Genomic DNA, 17500 nt, shown 5'->3' with positions numbered 1-17500 from the left:
TTACCCCTCCCCCCCCCCCCCACCCCCCCGCCCCCCAACCCTCACCCCCCCCCCCTCACCTGGGCTTCTCCTGGGCCTCGATGAGCCGGATCACGTCCTCCATCCACAGCAACAGGTCCCTCACCAGGCTGAAGAAGCGGAACTTGTCTCCGGTGTCCAGGAGTTTGACCCGCCGGCCCTCCGCCGCCTCCAGCAGGCTCTTCCAGGCCTCCAGCACCTGGGGGGGGGAGGGGGGAGGGGGGGCAGAAACATGGCGGCGTCATGTCACATCTCGCCGAGTTGAGGAGGAAAAGTGGCGGAACGAGAAGCAACAGGAAGGAAAGAACCGTCTGCTGAGGCTCCAGAGACGTTCCCTCAGCATCTGGTCCCTCCAGGTCTCGTCTGTCTTAAAGTCTCTCAGCTTTGGAATTGTCTCTGCCTGGATTTAGAACCACTGACGGTTCTGTCAAGGGGGGGGGAGGGGCTCGGTGGTCTCAGGTGGTCCAGGGATCCAGATTATCTGGAGGTCCACCTCAGACGCCCCCCCCACTGACGAGGAACACAATAAGTCCTGTGATCCAGAAGATAGAGGGCCACCGGGACCACCTAATCCCAGAGTCTTACTGGTCCACGAAGACAACGACCTGGAAGACAGTGATCGGGAGGAAGGACCTTCTCAATCAGGACCGGAGCGGGACTCGTTATCGGACGTCTGTCCTCGTCATGGATTGTCCAGAACAAAGACGAGGTGCTCTGAAGTGGACCTGGTCCCTGAACTCCTCCGGTCTCTGGGACCGGATGTTCTAAACACTGGGATGAAGACGAGTTCCTATTTGACTTGACGCTCCTTTCATACTGTCCTGGTCTCCGCCCACACCGCAGTCCTACTATGCTGTAGTGGCTAATGACCGAGGCAAGGCGAGGCAAGGCGAGTAGGGCTGAGTAGGGACCAGGGGAAAGTGAGAGTCTTGGAAAGGCGAGCAGAGGACCCCGTCTGAAATGGTTTCAACTCCCACCACCGCGAGAACGTCCCTCATGTTCCTGGGGACACAGAGTCCAAGTGGACCCTTGTCCAGACCTCTGCCAAGACCTCCAGAACCTCATTGGTGCCTGTCATGGCGGCAACCCGAGGACATGCTGGTGGACTCCAGTGGTCTGAGTAGCTGTCAGGCTCAAGAAGGAGGTCTTTAGGGCCTGGTGGTCTGGGAGGACTAAAGGCCTGGTGGCCTGGGAGGACTAAAGGCCTGGTGGTCTGGGAGGACTAAAGGCCTGGTGGTCTGGGGGGACTAAAGGCCTGGTGGTCTGGGAGGACTAAAGACCTGGTGGTCTGGGAGGACTAAAGACCTGGTGGTCTGGGAGGACTAAAGACCTGGTGGTCTGGGAGGACTAAAGGCCTGGTGGTCTGGGGGGACTAAAGGCCTGGTGGTCTGGGAGGACTAAGGGTATAGTACATATTAATGCTAAAAGTCCAGCTAAAGAGTGCTGATGTCTGTAGCGCTAAGGCACCAAGGCTAATCTTTGCTGAGTCATCAATCATAGACTTCAGCATTTATGTGTTAGCATGTTGATGCTACAAGTCTACGAGTGCTGACAACGGTAGCGCTAAGGTGCTACGGCTAATCCTGACTAAGTTGATGGACACACGGATCCAAACGGCTGCAAGCGGCTAACACGCCAACAGACTGCAGCTAACGAGCTAACTAACTAGCAGCTAACAAGCTATCTGACGATCACGTTGACTGACGAGAGCTCATGAGCTAACTATTTCTGAACCAGAAGTCAGAAACAGGTTTGTTGCCGGTATCGTTGACACAAGGAACTTATTTGATGAGATTGATGAGACACCGCTAAAAACTAGCAAACATTTATTGAGTAACAAGCAGGTGAAAAGCACCTAAGCTAGCGCAGCTCGCGATGCTGGCAGCTAACTCTGATGTTGGCCGACTCTGATAGCAACTAACTCTGATAGCACTAACTCTGATAGCGACTAACTCTGATAGCTGTTAGCTCTGCTAGCTGCTAGCTCTGATAGGAATGAACTCTGATAGCAGATAGTTCTGCTAGCTGCTAGCTCTGATAGCAACTAACTCTGATAGCGACTAACTCTGACAGCTGCTCGCTCTGATAGCAACTAACTCTGATAGCAACTAACTCTGATAGCAGATAGTTCTGATAGCGGCTAGCTTTGTTAACGGCGAACTCTGCTAGCAGCTCGCTCTGCTAGCTCAGCTAGCCACTAGCAGACGACCTCCTGAGCTGATGGGGGCGAGAAGCGGCCGCCGTGACCTCGCCGACTCAGCACGTCCGCTGCGTTTGCAAACTAGCGGGTGTGTTTGTTCTGACATTCTCGGAGGCCCAGGCGGGCGGAGCTTACACTTTACTGAAGCAGTGAATTGAGAGGCAGCGTTGAGTTTGAGTGCAGGAATCCGCCCGTGCAGCGATCTGAGAAAGACGGAGACAAACCGCGGCGGCGTTTGCAAACCGGCGCCGGACGCCGGGACCCGCCGAGCTGCAGGGACACGACTAAAATGTCGCAAAGGCCCGTCGACATTTTAGCGTCAACAGAAAGTCGCAAAGTTGCAGCCAAAAAGAAGATGACGATGCAAAGCCGACGTGTTTCTGGCAAAACGGAGTCTCACCTCTCCCTTTCTCTTCTGGGCGGGTGCAGGGACATACAGGACACACGGGTCAGAACACAGCCCCACACTCAGCGCAGCATCATCAGCATCATCATCATCATCAGCATCATCATCAGCATCATCATCATCATCATCAGTTTGTCGGTGACCCGTCACAGAGGTGCCGGGACAGAAATCACTTCTTTTAACAATAAATCAGGTCTCTGTCGGTATGTGTGTGTGTGTGTGTGTGTGTGTGTGTGTGTGTGTGTGTGTGTGTGTGTGTGTGTGTGTGTGTGTGTGTGTGTGAGTGTGTGTGTGTGTGCGACAGGTTGACTCACCTCGCCCTCCCTCTTCTGGATGTCGTCTGCTTTGTCGCCGGCGTACGCCGACTGCAGACGTACGGCGTCCTCCTGGAGCTGCCGCACCTGTAAACACACACACGCACACACGCACGCACGCACGCACACACACACACACACACACACACACACACACACACACACACACACACACACACACACACACACACACACACACACACACACACACACACACACACACACACACACACACACACACACACACACACACACACAGACTGTATAAAGCAGCGTGTTCAGACTGTATATAACCCGGCGTGTTCAGACTGTATATAACCCGGCGTGTTCAGACTGTATATAACCCGGCGTGTTCAGACTGTATATAACCCAGCGTGTTCAGACTGTATAAAGCAGCGTGTTCAGACTGTATATACCCCAGCGTGTTCAGACTGTATATAACCCGGCGTGTTCAGACTGTATATAAAGCAGCGTGTTCAGACTGTATATAAAGCAGCGTGTTCAGACTGTATATAAAGCAGCGTGTTCAGACTGTATATAACCCAGCGTGTTCAGACTGTATATAAAGCAGCGTGTTCAGACTGTATATAACCAAGAGTGTTCAGACTGTATAAAGCAGCGTGTTCAGACTGTATATAACCAAGAGTGTTCAGACTGTATATAAAGCAGCGTGTTCAGACTGTATATAACCCAGCGTGTTCAGACTGTATATAACCCGGCGTGTTCAGACTGTATATAACCCAGCGTGTTCAGACTGTATATACCCCAGCATGTTCAGACTGTATATAACCCGGCGTGTTCAGACTGTATATAACCCAGCGTGTTCAGACTGTATAAAGTAGCGTGTTCAGACTGTATATAACCCAGCGTGTTCAGACTGTATATAAAGCAGCGTGTTCAGACTGTATATAACCCGGCGTGTTCAGACTGTATATAACCCGGCGTGTTCAGACTGTATATAACCCAGCGTGTTCAGACTGTATATAACCCAGCGTGTTCAGACTGTATATACCCCAGCATGTTCAGACTGTATATAACCCGGCGTGTTCAGACTGTATATAACCCAGCGTGTTCAGACTGTATAAAGTAGCGTGTTCAGACTGTATATAACCCAGCGTGTTCAGACTGTATAAAGTAGCGTGTTCAGACTGTATATAACCCGGCGTGTTCAGACTGTATAAAGTAGCGTGTTCAGACTGTATAAAGTAGCGTGTTCAGACTGTATATAACCCAGCGTGTTCAGACTGTATATAACCCAGCGTGTTCAGACTGTATAAAGTAGCGTGTTCAGACTGTATAAAGTAGCGTGTTCAGACTGTATATAACCCGGCGTGTTCAGACTGTATAAAGCAGCGTGTTCAGACTGTATATAACCCAGCGTGTTCAGACTGTATATAACCCAGCGTGTTCAGACTGTATAAAGCAGCGTGTTCAGACTGTATATAACCCAGCGTGTTCAGACTGTATATAACCCAGCGTGTTCAGACTGTATATAACCCAGCGTGTTCAGACTGTATATAACCCAGCGTGTTCAGACTGTATATAACCCAGCGTGTTCAGACTGTATATAACCCAGAGTGTTCAGACTGTATGTAACCCAGCGTGTTCAGACTGTATATAACCCAGCGTGTTCAGACTGTATATAAAGCAGCGTGTTCAGACTGTATATACCCCAGCGTGTTCAGACTGTATATAACCGGGCGTGTTCAGACTGTATATAACCCAGCGTGTTCAGACTGTATAAAGTAGCGTGTTCAGACTGTATATAACCCAGCGTGTTCAGACTGTATATAACCCAGCGTGTTCAGACTGTATATAACCCAGCGTGTTCAGACTGTATATAGTTGTGTATAGAGTGGTACCTGCGTGCCCAGGGCCTGGATGTCGTGTTCGAAGGTGGTGTGTTTCCGCTGCAGCGTCTCCACGGTGTTCTGGTCGCGGCCCAGCTCCTCGGGCAGCTTCTTGTGTTTGTCCAGGATGCGGTTGAGGACCTCCTTGGCGTCGTGGTAGAACTTGTGCAGCTCGTAGGAGGCGGCCAGGATCTGCGTCCGGGTGTCGATGAGCTCCAGCAGGTCGGCCCAGGCCTCGTTCAGCCCGTCCTTCCACTCCGCGATGGTGGCGGCGTCGCCGTGGCCCGAGTTGATCAGGTCGTCCGCCAGCCGGTTCACGCCGTCCACGCGCTCCTGCCCGATGTTCCCCGTGTCCCGGGCGAACTCCCGGAAACGCTCCTGCAGCATCTGCAGGGGGGGGGGGTCACACAAGGTCACGGGGTCACACAAGGTCACAGAGTCACACAAGGTCACGGTCACACAAGGTCACACAAAGTCACGGTCGCACAAGGTCGCGGGGTCACACAAGATCACAGAGTCACACAAGGTCATAGTATCACACAAGGTCACACAAGGTCACGGTCACACAAGGTCACGGTCCCACAAGGTCACGGTCACACAAGGTCATAGTATCACACAAGGTCACGGTCACACAAGGTCACGGTCACACAAGGTCACAGGGTCAAACAAGGTCACGGTCACACGAGGTCGCAGGTCAAACAAGGTCATAGTATCACACAAGGTCACGGTCACACAAGGTCACAGGGTCAAACAAGGTCACAGGGTCAAACAAGGTCACGGTCACACGAGGTCGCGGGTCAAACAAGGTCACGGTCACACGAGGTCGCGGGTCAAACAAGGTCATAGGGTCAAACAAGGTCACGGTCACACGAGGTCGCGGGGTCACACAGGGTGTGTGTGTGTGTGTGTGTGTGTGTTACTGACAGTGACGTGCTCGTAGTCCTGCCCCAGCTCGTGGGAACCCGCCACCACCTCCCGCTCGGCGATCCACTGCTCCAGGTCGTCCACCTCCCGGTTGAGCTGGAAGAGGCGGAAGCGCTCGTCCAGCTTCCCGCGCCGTTCCTCCGACAAGTCCTTCAGGCCGGCGTACAGCTTGTCCACCTGAGACTGGCGCATGCCGATCCGCTCGCTGCGGGACGGGGGGGGGGGGACTCGCTTTATATCACATCAATCATCAGTTAAAGCTGAAAATCTGACTTGTTTTACTGGAGCTACTTGCTGACCAGCGTTGCCAGATATGGCGGGTATCTCCCAGGGAATCCCCCAGGGTATCCCCCAGGGAATCCCCCAGGGTATCCCCCAGAGTATCCCCCAGGGTATCCCCCAGGCTATCACTCAGGGTATCCCCCAGGGTATCGCCCAGGGTATCGCCCAGGCTATCCCCCAGAGTATCCCTCAGGGTATCCCCCAGGGTATCCCCCAGGCTATCACTCAGGGTATCCCTCAGGGTATCCCCCAGGGAATCGCCCAGGGTATCTCCCAGGAAATCCCCCAGGCTATCCCCCAGAGTATCCCTCAGGGTATCCCCCAGAGTATCCCCCAGGGTATCCCCCAGAGTATCCCCCAGGGTATCCCCCAGGCTATCACTCAGGGTATCCCCCAGGGTATCGCCCAGGGTATCGCCCAGGCTATCCCCCAGAGTATCCCTCAGGGTATCCCCCAGGGTATCCCCCAGGCTATCACTCAGGGTATCCCTCAGGGTATCCCCCAGGGTATCCCCCAGAGTATCCCTCAGGGTATCCCCCAGGGTATCCCCCAGAGTATCCCTCAGGGTATCCCCCAGGGTATCCCCCAGGCTATCACTCAGGGTATCCCTCAGAGTATCCCTCAGGGTATCCCTCAGGGTATCCCCCAGGGTATCGCCCAGGATATCCCCCCATTGAGCCAAACTCTCACCTTTTAAGTTTGTTTGGTGTGTTTGTGTGTTCGTGGCGTGTTCTTCGCCACACAGGCTGAGATTAGCGCTGGTTTTTATCGAGGCTGTGGGTTCTACGTTGTTTGGGCTGAAAACTGTGAGTCACATCTGGCAACCCTGCTGACCCGTCAAATTCTATCTTTACTATTTTTACTCCAATGTCAGCGTGTTGTGTCACTATAAAGTGTTTAATGTCCGCAAAGAAAGAAAAACCAGTGAAAAGGTGAAACAAAAACAAAAAGGTGGTGTTTGATGTAACTAGGTAATGGAAGGTTGACCTGCTGGTTAGCTGGTTGAACTAGAACCTCCAGTGTTCCACTGAGCTGCTCACTGATGTTCTCCAAGTAGCAGGAACAGAAAGAAGCCCATCAAGCCCCGCCCCCAGCCCCGCCCCCCCTCACCTGTCGGGGTGTCCCGCCGCCACCAGGCCCCGGCTGGTGCTGGACAGCTGGTGGACGGTGTCGGCGTAGTCCTCCACCGCCTGCTCCAGGATCTGGTGCTTCTTCAGCATGGCCACCGAGCTCTGCTCGTCCTGGGGGACACGGGGACATGAGGACATGAGGACACGGCGACATGTCAGCCCTCCTCACAACGTTTCCCCACATCTGATCCCCACGATATAACATCCGCTGGATATCGGCTCAAATAATAAATGAAATACTAGAAAATTCCCGCGGAAATTTTATTGTGCCTGCCACCTGCCGCCCCCTGCTGCCGAGCGAGGCCGCGGTAGTGTGAAAAATATGTGGAAATCATGTCATTAGCTAGTGATTCTCGATCGCAGCGCTAGCACGAGGCTACACTCTAAATTTCAGCTCATTTGAACAAACTTTTTAGCATGCGATGCTAACAGCTAACACCGATTTAAGTGCGTGGAAACCATGTGGTCAGCTAGTAATTCTCGATCGCAGCGCCACCATGAGGCCACCCTCCAAATTTCAGCTCATTTGAACAAACTTGTTAGCATGCGATGCTAACACTTGCGATTTAAGTACGTGGAAACCATGTCATTAGCTAGTGATTCTCGATCGCAGCGCCACCACGAGGCCACCCTCCAAATTTTAGGTCATTTGAACAAACTTAACAGGCACAATTAATTATGAATAATAATATTGTTACGATGGTGTTTGCGGTGTTTCAGTTTAACTGGTGTCCCTGTTAACTGGTGACGTAAAATAAGACAAACACTACGATACTTTAATGGAAGTGAGGTCAAACGGCGTTCTCCAGGACGGCTCCGGGTTCTTTTAACGTCTGCCGTGAGAAGGAGACACTGGAGGAAGAAGGTCACCAGTTAACAGGGGAACCAGTTAATCCGATACACCGGCGGTAATCCCGGTGAGTCTGCAGCTCGCCGCTGCTCCGCCGGTTGACTTCTGAGCGTCTCTCTCTGGTTGAAACCAACAAATCGCCACGCCGGGAGGCGACATGCCTGCGGGGGGGGTGGGGGGTGGGGGGTGGGGGGTGGGGGGTGGGGGTGTGAGGGGGGGCGCTCACCTTGGCCTTCTCCTCCGACATCATGTACAGCTCCTGCTCGCTCATCCAGGCCTCGGCCTCGGCGGCGTCGAAGTAGTACTGCTGCGCCTCGCGCGCCTCGCCCAGCCGGGCGTGGCGCTTCTCCGTCTCGCGGCGGATCTGCTCCCACAGCGCCTGCAGCTCCGTCAGGCGGCGCCGCAGCGGCTCGCCCGTCGGGCTGCCGTCGCCCGGGACGTGCTGGCTGCGCTGGAACACGTCGTCGAAGCGAGGCTGGTGACCCTGGACCTCCTTCTGCAGGGTCTGCAGGGGCACAGCGGGGGGTCACTGGGGGGGGGGGGGGGTGTCTGTGTGTGTGTGTGTGTGTGTGTGTGTGTGTGTGTGTGTGTGTGTGTACCTGGTTCTTCTTGATGAGCAGCTGCACCGTCTGCAGGTTGTGTCCGTGGTCCGTCGACGTGGCCAGAGGCATCCGCTCCTCCACCCACAGCTACACACACACACACACACACACACACACACGGGTCACTTCCTGCCTCCTCCAGCCGTCCCAGGCGAAGCGTCCTCAGCCCTGGACTCACGATCTCGTCCTCCACGTCCCGGTTGAACTGGTGGATTTCACGTGACGCCATCAGGTTGTCCCTCCGGCGCTGCAGCGGCGCCTGCAGGGACTGGAACTTGGTCTCCACGCTCCTCCTCTGCCCCTCCACCTCCTCAGAGCCCTTCCCCTCCTGGCTCAGGGCCTGGGACTGCTGCTGCAGCTCCTCCACCTCCTTCTCACGCACCTCCACCTGGCTCTCCAGCATCTGGGGGGTCAGTCCGGTTAGACGTGTGTGTGTGTGTGTGTGTGTATGTGTGTGTGTGTGTGTGTGTGTGTGTGTCCTGACACTGACCTGCTGCTTCTTCAGCAGGATGTTGACGGAGGTCAGGTCCTTGCCGTAGTCGTCAGACTGCAGTTGTCCGTCCAGCGTCTCCAGCCACTTGTCCAGGTCGGCGCAGCTCTGAGTGAACAGCTCCGCCTTGTTGGCCTCAAACAGACACGTGGCCTTGGCCTGGGTGGAGGACTGCAGCTCCACCCACATGGACGCTAGCAGCGCTAGCTTCTCCTTCACCATCACCTCCGTCTCCGGCTTCTCCGCCATCAGGGCCTGGCCGTCCTGGAGGGACAGGGTGAGGACAGGGTGAGGAGAGTCAGGACAGGGTGAGGACAGTCAGGACAGGGTGAGGACATGGGGAGGACAGTCAGGACAGGGTGAGGACAGGGTGAGGACAGTCAGGACAGGGTGAGGAGAGTCAGGACAGGGTGAGGACATGGGGAGGACAGTCAGGACAGGGTGAGGACAGGGTGAGGACAGGGTGAGGAGAGTCAGGACAGGGTGAGGACAGGGTGAGGACATGGGGAGGACAGGGGGAGGAGAGTCAGGACAGGGTGAGGACATGGGGAGGACAGGGGGAGGAGAGTCAGGACAGGGTGAGGACAGGGTGAGGACAGGGTGAGGACAGGGGGAGGACAGTCAGGACAGGGTGAGGACATGGGGAGGACAGGGTGAGGACAGTCAGGACAGGGTGAGGACAGGGTGAGGACAGGGGGAGGAGAGTCAGGACAGGGTGAGGACATGGGGAGGACAGGGTGAGGACAGGGGGAGGACAGGGTGAGGAGAGTCAGGACAGGGTGAGGACATGGGGAGGACAGGGGGAGGAGAGTCAGGACAGGGTGAGGACATGGGGAGGACAGGGTGAGGACAGGGTGAGGACAGGGGGAGGACAGGGTGAGGAGAGTCAGGACAGGGTGAGGACATGGGGAGGACAGGGGGAGGAGAGTCAGGACAGGGTGAGGACATGGGGAGGACAGGGTGAGGACAGGGTGAGGACAGGGGGAGGACAGGGTGAGGAGAGTCAGGACAGGGTGAGGACATGGGGAGGACAGGGGGAGGAGAGTCAGGACAGGGTGAGGACATGGGGAGGACAGGGGGAGGAGAGTCAGGACAGGGTGAGGACATGGGGAGGACAGGGTGAGGACAGGGTGAGGACAGGGGGAGGACAGGGTGAGGAGAGTCAGGACAGGGTGAGGACATGGGGAGGACAGGGGGAGGAGAGTCAGGACAGGGTGAGGACAGGGTGAGGACAGGGGGAGGACAGTCAGGACAGGGTGAGGACATGGGGAGGACAGGGTGAGGACAGTCAGGACAGGGTGAGGACAGGGTGAGGACAGGGGGAGGAGAGTCAGGACAGGGTGAGGACATGGGGAGGACAGGGGGAGGACAGGGTGAGGAGAGTCAGGACAGGGTGAGGACATGGGGAGGACAGGGGGAGGAGAGTCAGGACAGGGTGAGGACATGGGGAGGACAGGGGGAGGAGAGTCAGGACAGGGTGAGGACAGGGTGAGGACATGGGGAGGACAGGGTGAGGACAGTCAGGACAGGGTGAGGACAGGGTGAGGACAGGGGGAGGAGAGTCAGGACAGGGTGAGGACATGGGGAGGACAGGGGGAGGACAGGGTGAGGAGAGTCAGGACAGGGTGAGGACATGGGGAGGACAGGGGGAGGAGAGTCAGGACAGGGTGAGGACATGGGGAGGACAGGGGGAGGAGAGTCAGGACAGGGTGAGGACATGGGGAGGACAGGGGGAGGAGAGTCAGGACAGGGTGAGGACATGGGGAGGACAGGGGGAGGAGAGTCAGGACAGGGTGAGGACAGTCAGGACAGGATGAGGACAGTCAGGACAGGGTGAGGACAGTCAGGACAGGGTGAGGACAGGGTGAGGACAGGATCTTAGTGTAGTCCTGGGTTTCTGTGCGCTCATTGTCTCTATGTGGTCGTCTCGTGTCTTTGTGGCGTCTCCTGTCTCATTACAGTGGTTTCGTGTCCCGTGTCCCCCGGGACGTGTCCCACCTGGTCGATCTTGTCCAGCCACTCCTTGTTGGACTGCAGTTCGGCCATGAAGGCCTGGTGCTTCAGCCACTTGCTGTGAAGGTTCCTGGCCTCGTCGTAGGACATGTCCTGGGCCGTCAGCATCTTCTCATTGATCCAGAGGGACAGCTGGGGACAGGAGGACGGAGCTCAGGTCTCTCTCTCTCTCACACACACACACACACACACACACACACACACACACACACACACACACACACACACACACACACACACACACACACACACACACACACACACACACACACACACACACCCTACCTCCTGGCAGTCCTGCAGGAACTTCTGCAGGTCTCTGTTGTCCTTCAGTCGGGACAGAAGGTCGCTGGCCGCCGTCCGGTTCTTCTTGTGTCTGAACACAACGGAGACGGTGAGACAGTGAGACGGTGAGACGGGGGGACAGTGAGACAGTGAGACGGTGAGACGGTGAGACGGTGAGACGGTGAGACAGTGAGACGGTGAGACGGTGAGACAGTGAGACGGTGAGACGGGGGGACAGTGAGATGGGGAGACAGTGAGACGGTGAGACGGTGAGACAGTGAGACGGTGAGACAGTGAGACAGTGAGACGGGGGGGACAGTGAGACGGGGAGACAGTGAGACGGGGGGACAGTGAGATGATGAGACGGTGAGACAGTGAGACGGGGAGACAGTGAGATGGGGAGACAGTGAGACGGTGAGACGGGGAGACAGTGAGACGGGGAGACAGTGAGACAGTGAGACGGGGAGACGGGGAGACAGTGAGACGGGGAGACAGGGAGACGGGGAGACAGTGAGACGGGGAGACAGTGAGACAGTGAGACGGGGAGACAGTGAGACGGGGAGACAGTGAGACAGTGAGACGGGGAGACAGTGAGACGGGGAGACAGTGAGACAGTGAGACGGGGAGACGGGGAGACAGTGAGACGGGGAGACAGGGAGACGGGGAGACAGTGAGATGGGGAGACAGTGAGACGGTGAGACGGGGAGACAGTGAGATGGGGAGACAGTGAGACAGTGAGACGGGGAGACAGTGAGACGGGGAGACAGTGAGACAGTGAGACGGGGAGACAGTGAGACGGGGAGACAGGGAGACGGGGAGACAGTGAGACGGGGAGACAGTGAGACAGTGAGACGGGGAGACAGTGAGACGGGGAGACGGGGAGACAGTGAGACGGGGAGACAGTGAGACAGTGAGACGGGGGGACTTCACCACGTTGGTGAAAAGTTGCTAAAATACATTTTAGCCCACAAACAAACAAACAAACAAACAAACAAACAAACAAACAAACAACAGGGACACTTGCTGCCCCTCAAGGACCAAGGGGTCCTGGTCCCTGACCTCTGGTCGATGGAGTCCACCTTCTCCTGGATGCGCTCGGCGTTCACGTTGCCGTCGGCGACCAGGCGGCGCCCCGAGTCCACCACGCCGCCGATCTTCTCCTCGTTGGCGTCCATGGTGGTCTGGAAGTCCTCCTGCTTCTTGATGGCGGCCTCGGCGGCCTCCAGCGTGGACGCCATCTCCGTGTGGGCCAGGACGTACTCCTGGACCAGGGACACCGGACCGTTACAACCCAGCAGGGACCTCAGACCCTGGACCCTCCTGGTGGTTGACCCTACAGGTCTGGACCATGGACCTGGACCCACCTGGTGGTTGACCCTACAGGTCTGGACCCTACAGGTCCGGACCTGGACCTGGACCCACCTGGTGGTTGACCCTACAGGTCCGGACCCTACAGGTCTGGATCCTACAGGTCTGGACCCACCTGGTGGTTGACCCTACAGGTCTGGACCCTATAGGTCTGGACCCACCTGGTGGTTGACCCTACAGGTCTGGACCCTATAGGTCTGGACCCACCTGGTGGTTGACCCTACAGATCTGGACCCTATAGGTCTGGACCTGGACCTGGACCCACCTGGTTGTTGACCCTACAGATCTGGACCCTAAAGGTCTGGACCCACCTGGTGGTTGACCCTACAGGTTCTGGACCTGGACCCTCCTGGTGGTTGACCCTACAGGTCTGGACCCTACAGGTCTGGACCGTGGACCTGGACCCTCCTGGTGGTTGACCCTACAGGTCTGGACCCACCTGGTGGTTGACCCTACAGGTTCTGGACCCTACAGGTCTGGACCCACCTGGTGGTTGACCCTACAGGTTCTGGACCCTACAGGTCTGGACCCACCTGGTGGTTGACCCTACAGGTCTGGACCCTACAGGTCTGGACCCACCTGGTGGTTGACCCTACAGGTTCTGGACCTGGACCCACCTGGTTGTTGAGGAAGGCCTCGGCCTGCTTGGTGTCCCTCAGGAACAGCTGGTAGGCGTGGGACTGGGCCAGCAGGTTCTGGCGGTTGTCCCACATGCGGTGCAGCTCGTTCCAGCCGGTGTCCAGCGCCTGCAGCCGCTGCCGCAGGAACATGTACTGGGCGTCGGTCTGGCCCCGGGTCACCGTCTCGCCCATGTCCCGCATCCTCTGGTAGTCCTCCTCGTAGTTGCGGATCTCGTTCTTGATGGCCTCGTGCTGAGTCAGCAGCTTCTCGGCCTCGGCCGGCGCGGTGGGCACGTCCTCCGAGGCCACGGCGGTCTGGGTCCGGGACAGCCAGGCCTGGAAGTCGTCCAGGTCCCGCAGGAACTGCTGCAGCTTGCTGGCCTCGCCCAGGCTCTCCTCGCGGTTCTTCAGGGTGTCCCTCATCTCGTCCCAGACCCCGGTGATCTGGGCCAGGCCGCCCCGGATGGCCCCGGACTGGTCCGGGTGGTCGGCGCCCAGGCGGTCCGCCTCCTGGCCCAGGTCCCCCAGCTTGTCCTCGATGGCGGCCAGGTCCCGCTGCATCCCGGTCAACTTCCTCTGCAGCGCCATGACGCCCGCCAGGTCGTTGCCCAGCTCCTGGGTGGACTCGATGACCTGCGGAGGGGGGGGGGCGGACAGGAAGTGAGACCAGGGGGGTGTCCGGCACCGGGGCGGACCGGCGGGGACTCTCCGCACCTTGGTCTTCTCTCTGATCCAGGACTTGGTCTCGTTGCACTCCAGGTGGTAGTTCTGGACCCCAGGGCCGAGTTCAGGCCGTCCTTCTTCTGGTCCACCAGGTCCCGGAACTGGCTCCACCTGCAGGACTCACCTGGGTCAGGCTCTGATCCGTAATCCCAGTGACGCTAACAAACAATCCAGTCCAGGACCGGGTTCCCAGTACCTGGTGTTGAGCCGGTCCTGCTGGGTCTTGATCTCCTTCTCGCTGGGGTGTCCGCTGTGGACCAGCTGCCGGCCCACCTGGTTCACCACGGCGACCCGGGACGCCTGGTTGTTCATCTCCGGCTCCAGACTCTCGAACCTGCGTTGAGAAACCAGAAGACGGCGGGTCAGACCGATCCGGACCCGGGTCCCTGGGGACCCCGAATCCCCGTATCCCTGTATCCCCGTGTCCCCAGGTCCCCGTGTTCCCGTATCCCTGTGTCCCCGGGTCCCCGTATCCCCGTGTCCCCGTATCCCTGTGTCCCCGTATCCCTGGGTCCCTGGGGACCCCGCATCCCCGCATCCCCGTGTTCCCGGGTTCCCTGCATCCCCGTGTCCCCAGGTCCCCGTGTTCCCGTGTCCCCATATCCCCATATCCCCATGTCCCTGTATCCCCGTATCCCCGTATCCCCAGGTCCCCGTGTCCCCGCATCCCCGGGTCCCCGGGTCCCCTGGTCCCCGACCGGGGTCTTACCGGTGCTGGACCACCTCCAGGTCCTCCAGCCGGTCCGGGATCTGGGTGGCGTTGAGCCACAGCTCCTTCTCGTCGATCCAGACCAGGCAGGCGTTGGCCTCGCTCAGCATGCGGTACAGCGCCAGCGCGTCCTGCAGCGCCACCCGGCGCAGGCGGGCCAGCTCCGCCACCTCGCGGTAGCGCTCCTCCACGCCCGCCAGGCGGCCGCGCACCTCGGGGGAGTCGGCGCGGCTCGGCGGCAGCGAGCGCGCCTGCAGGTGCAACGCCTCCACGGCCGGCCGCGAGCTGCTGGTCTCCTCCGACACGTCCTTGTGCTTCTTCACCAGCGCCTGCGCCGAGAACTCGTCGTGGCCCACGTCCACGCTGGACACCAGCCGCAGGACGTCCAGCATCCAGGCGTCCACGTCGTCCGCGTCCGCCTGCAGGGACACAGCGCCCCCCGCTGTCAACCACCGGGGACTGCACCCGGCGGGGGAGGAACCCCACCCACAGCGCCCCCCGCTGTCAACCACCGGGGACTGCATCCGGCGGGGGAGGAACCCCACCACCCGCCACACGCCGACAAAATAAAAGTTCTACTTTTAACTCTATTATATTGAGGGTTTTGTTTTTGTTGGTAAGATTTTGATGAATTTAGAAAAAAATGGGAAAAAATCTAAAAATGGAAACAAAAAATCTAATTTGTTTAAATAATTTAATTGAAAATTATAAATAAATGATCAATAACACAAATTATTAATGTCAACAGTACCAAAAGTAAAGATGCTAAAAGTATATTTTTGTTGTTTTTTTTATCCATGTGTGTTTCTTATTGTCTATTCATGAGAAAAATTACAATTAAAATACAATTATTAGAAAAACATTAAAATAATTATCCTTTAATTTCATTTCATTAAAATTTCTTCATAAAGCACCACTTTTAACTTTTAATTTAATATCTTTATCTTCCTAGAGGATAAAATTAAATAAAATACAATTAAATTAAATTAAAAAAAATTAAAAAATTAAAAAATTAAAAAACACAAAATAAAATAAAATAGAATAAAATAGAACAGAATAGAACAGAACAGACTAGAACAGAACAGAACAGAACAGAACAGACTAGAACAGAACAGACTAGAACAGAACAGAACAGACTAGAACAGAACAGACTAGAACAGAACAGAACAGACTAGAACAGAACAGAACAGAACAGAACAGACTAGAACAGACTAGAACAGAACAGAACAGACTAGAACAGACTAGAACAGAACAGAACAGAACAGACTAGAACAGAACAGAACAGAACAGAACAGACTAGAACAGAACAGACTAGAACAGAACAGAACAGACTAGAACAGAACAGACTAGAACAGAACAGAACAGACTAGAACAGAACAGAACAGAACAGAACAGACTAGAACAGACTAGAACAGAACAGAACAGACTAGAACAGAACAGAACAGAACAGAACAGAACAGACTAGAACAGAACAGAACAGAACAGAACAGAACAGACTAGAACAGAACAGACTAGAACAGACTAGAACAGAACAGAATAGAACAGAACAGAACAGACTAGAACAGAACAGAACAGACTAGAACAGAACAGAACAGAACAGAACAGAACAGAACAGACTAGAACAGAACAGACTAGAACAGACTAGAACAGAACAGAACAGACTAGAACAGAACAGAACAGAACAGAACAGAACAGACTAGAACAGAACAGAACAGAACAGAACAGAACAGACTAGAACAGAACAGACTAGAACAGACTAGAACAGAACAGAATAGAACAGAACAGAACAGACTAGAACAGAACAGAACAGACTAGAACAGAACAGAACAGAACAGAACAGACTAGAACAGAACAGACTAGAACAGACTAGAACAGAACAGAACAGACTAGAACAGAACAGAACAGAACAGAACAGAACAGACTAGAACAGAACAGAACAGAACAGAACAGACTAGAACAGAACAGACTAGAACAGACTAGAACAGAACAGAATAGAACAGAACAGACTAGAATAGAACAGAACAGACTAGAACAGAACAGAACAGACTAGAACAGAACAGAACAGACTAGAACAGAACAGAACAGACTAGAACAGAACAGAACAGACTAGAACAGAACAGAACAGACTAGAACAGACTAGAATAGAACAGAACAGAACAGAACAGACTATAACAGACTAGAACAGACTAGAACAGAACAGACTAGAACAGAACAGACTAGAACAGACTAGAACAGACTAGAACAGAACAGACTAGAACAGACTAGAACAGACTAGAACAGAACAGACTAGAACAGAACAGAACAGAATAGAACAGAACAGAACAGACTAGAACAGAACAGAACAGACTAGAACAGACTAGAATAGAACAGAACAGAACAGACTAGAACAGAACAGAACAGAACCGTGTGCTGTACCTGGAACTGGTGCAGGTTCACGGCCTCCTGCAGGTTGGACTTCCTGACGGCGGAGAGACGCTCCAGGGCCGCCCACTGCTCCTGCATGATGACATCATCACCACACACCAATCAGGGGCGGTACAGCTTGTGTGTATCAGAGTGTGTGTTCCAGGTTGTGTGTATCAGAGTGTGTGTTCCAGGTTGTGTGTATCAGAGTGTGTGTTCCAGGTTGTGTGTATCAGAGTGTGTGTTCCAGGTTGTGTGTATCAGAGTGTGTGTTCCAGGTTGTGTGTATCAGAGTGTGTGTATCAGAGTATGT

The 17500-nt window shown here is 55.4% G+C and overlaps 1 protein-coding gene across 1 annotated transcript in view; it reads right to left on the bottom strand.

The window, feature by feature from the left end:
* LOC308148713 (spectrin beta chain, non-erythrocytic 1-like) overlaps positions 1–17286 on the bottom strand; it is a gene marked incomplete at its 5' end in the record, with an annotated part of 26652 nt that extends 9366 nt beyond the window's left edge. The window contains 18 exon segments of the mRNA XM_080522220.1: positions 60–217; positions 2939–3025; positions 4801–5175; positions 5713–5917; positions 7105–7235; positions 8201–8479; positions 8574–8663; positions 8755–8979; positions 9067–9330; positions 11065–11211; positions 11365–11455; positions 12424–12626; positions 13350–13985; positions 14067–14128; positions 14131–14186; positions 14272–14409; positions 14785–15203; positions 17200–17286. Coding sequence (XP_080378346.1) covers positions 60–217; positions 2939–3025; positions 4801–5175; positions 5713–5917; positions 7105–7235; positions 8201–8479; positions 8574–8663; positions 8755–8979; positions 9067–9330; positions 11065–11211; positions 11365–11455; positions 12424–12626; positions 13350–13985; positions 14067–14128; positions 14131–14186; positions 14272–14409; positions 14785–15203; positions 17200–17286 — 3653 coding nt within the window.
* Between the last annotated feature and the right edge of the window lie 214 nt (positions 17287–17500).

This window comes from Blennius ocellaris (genome assembly GCF_963422515.1).
Source record: "Blennius ocellaris genome assembly, contig: SCAFFOLD_115, whole genome shotgun sequence".
Lineage (NCBI taxonomy): Eukaryota > Metazoa > Chordata > Actinopteri > Blenniiformes > Blenniidae > Blennius > Blennius ocellaris.
Note: the sequence above shows the minus strand (reverse complement) of the source record. Positions and strands in the feature narration are given on the sequence as shown.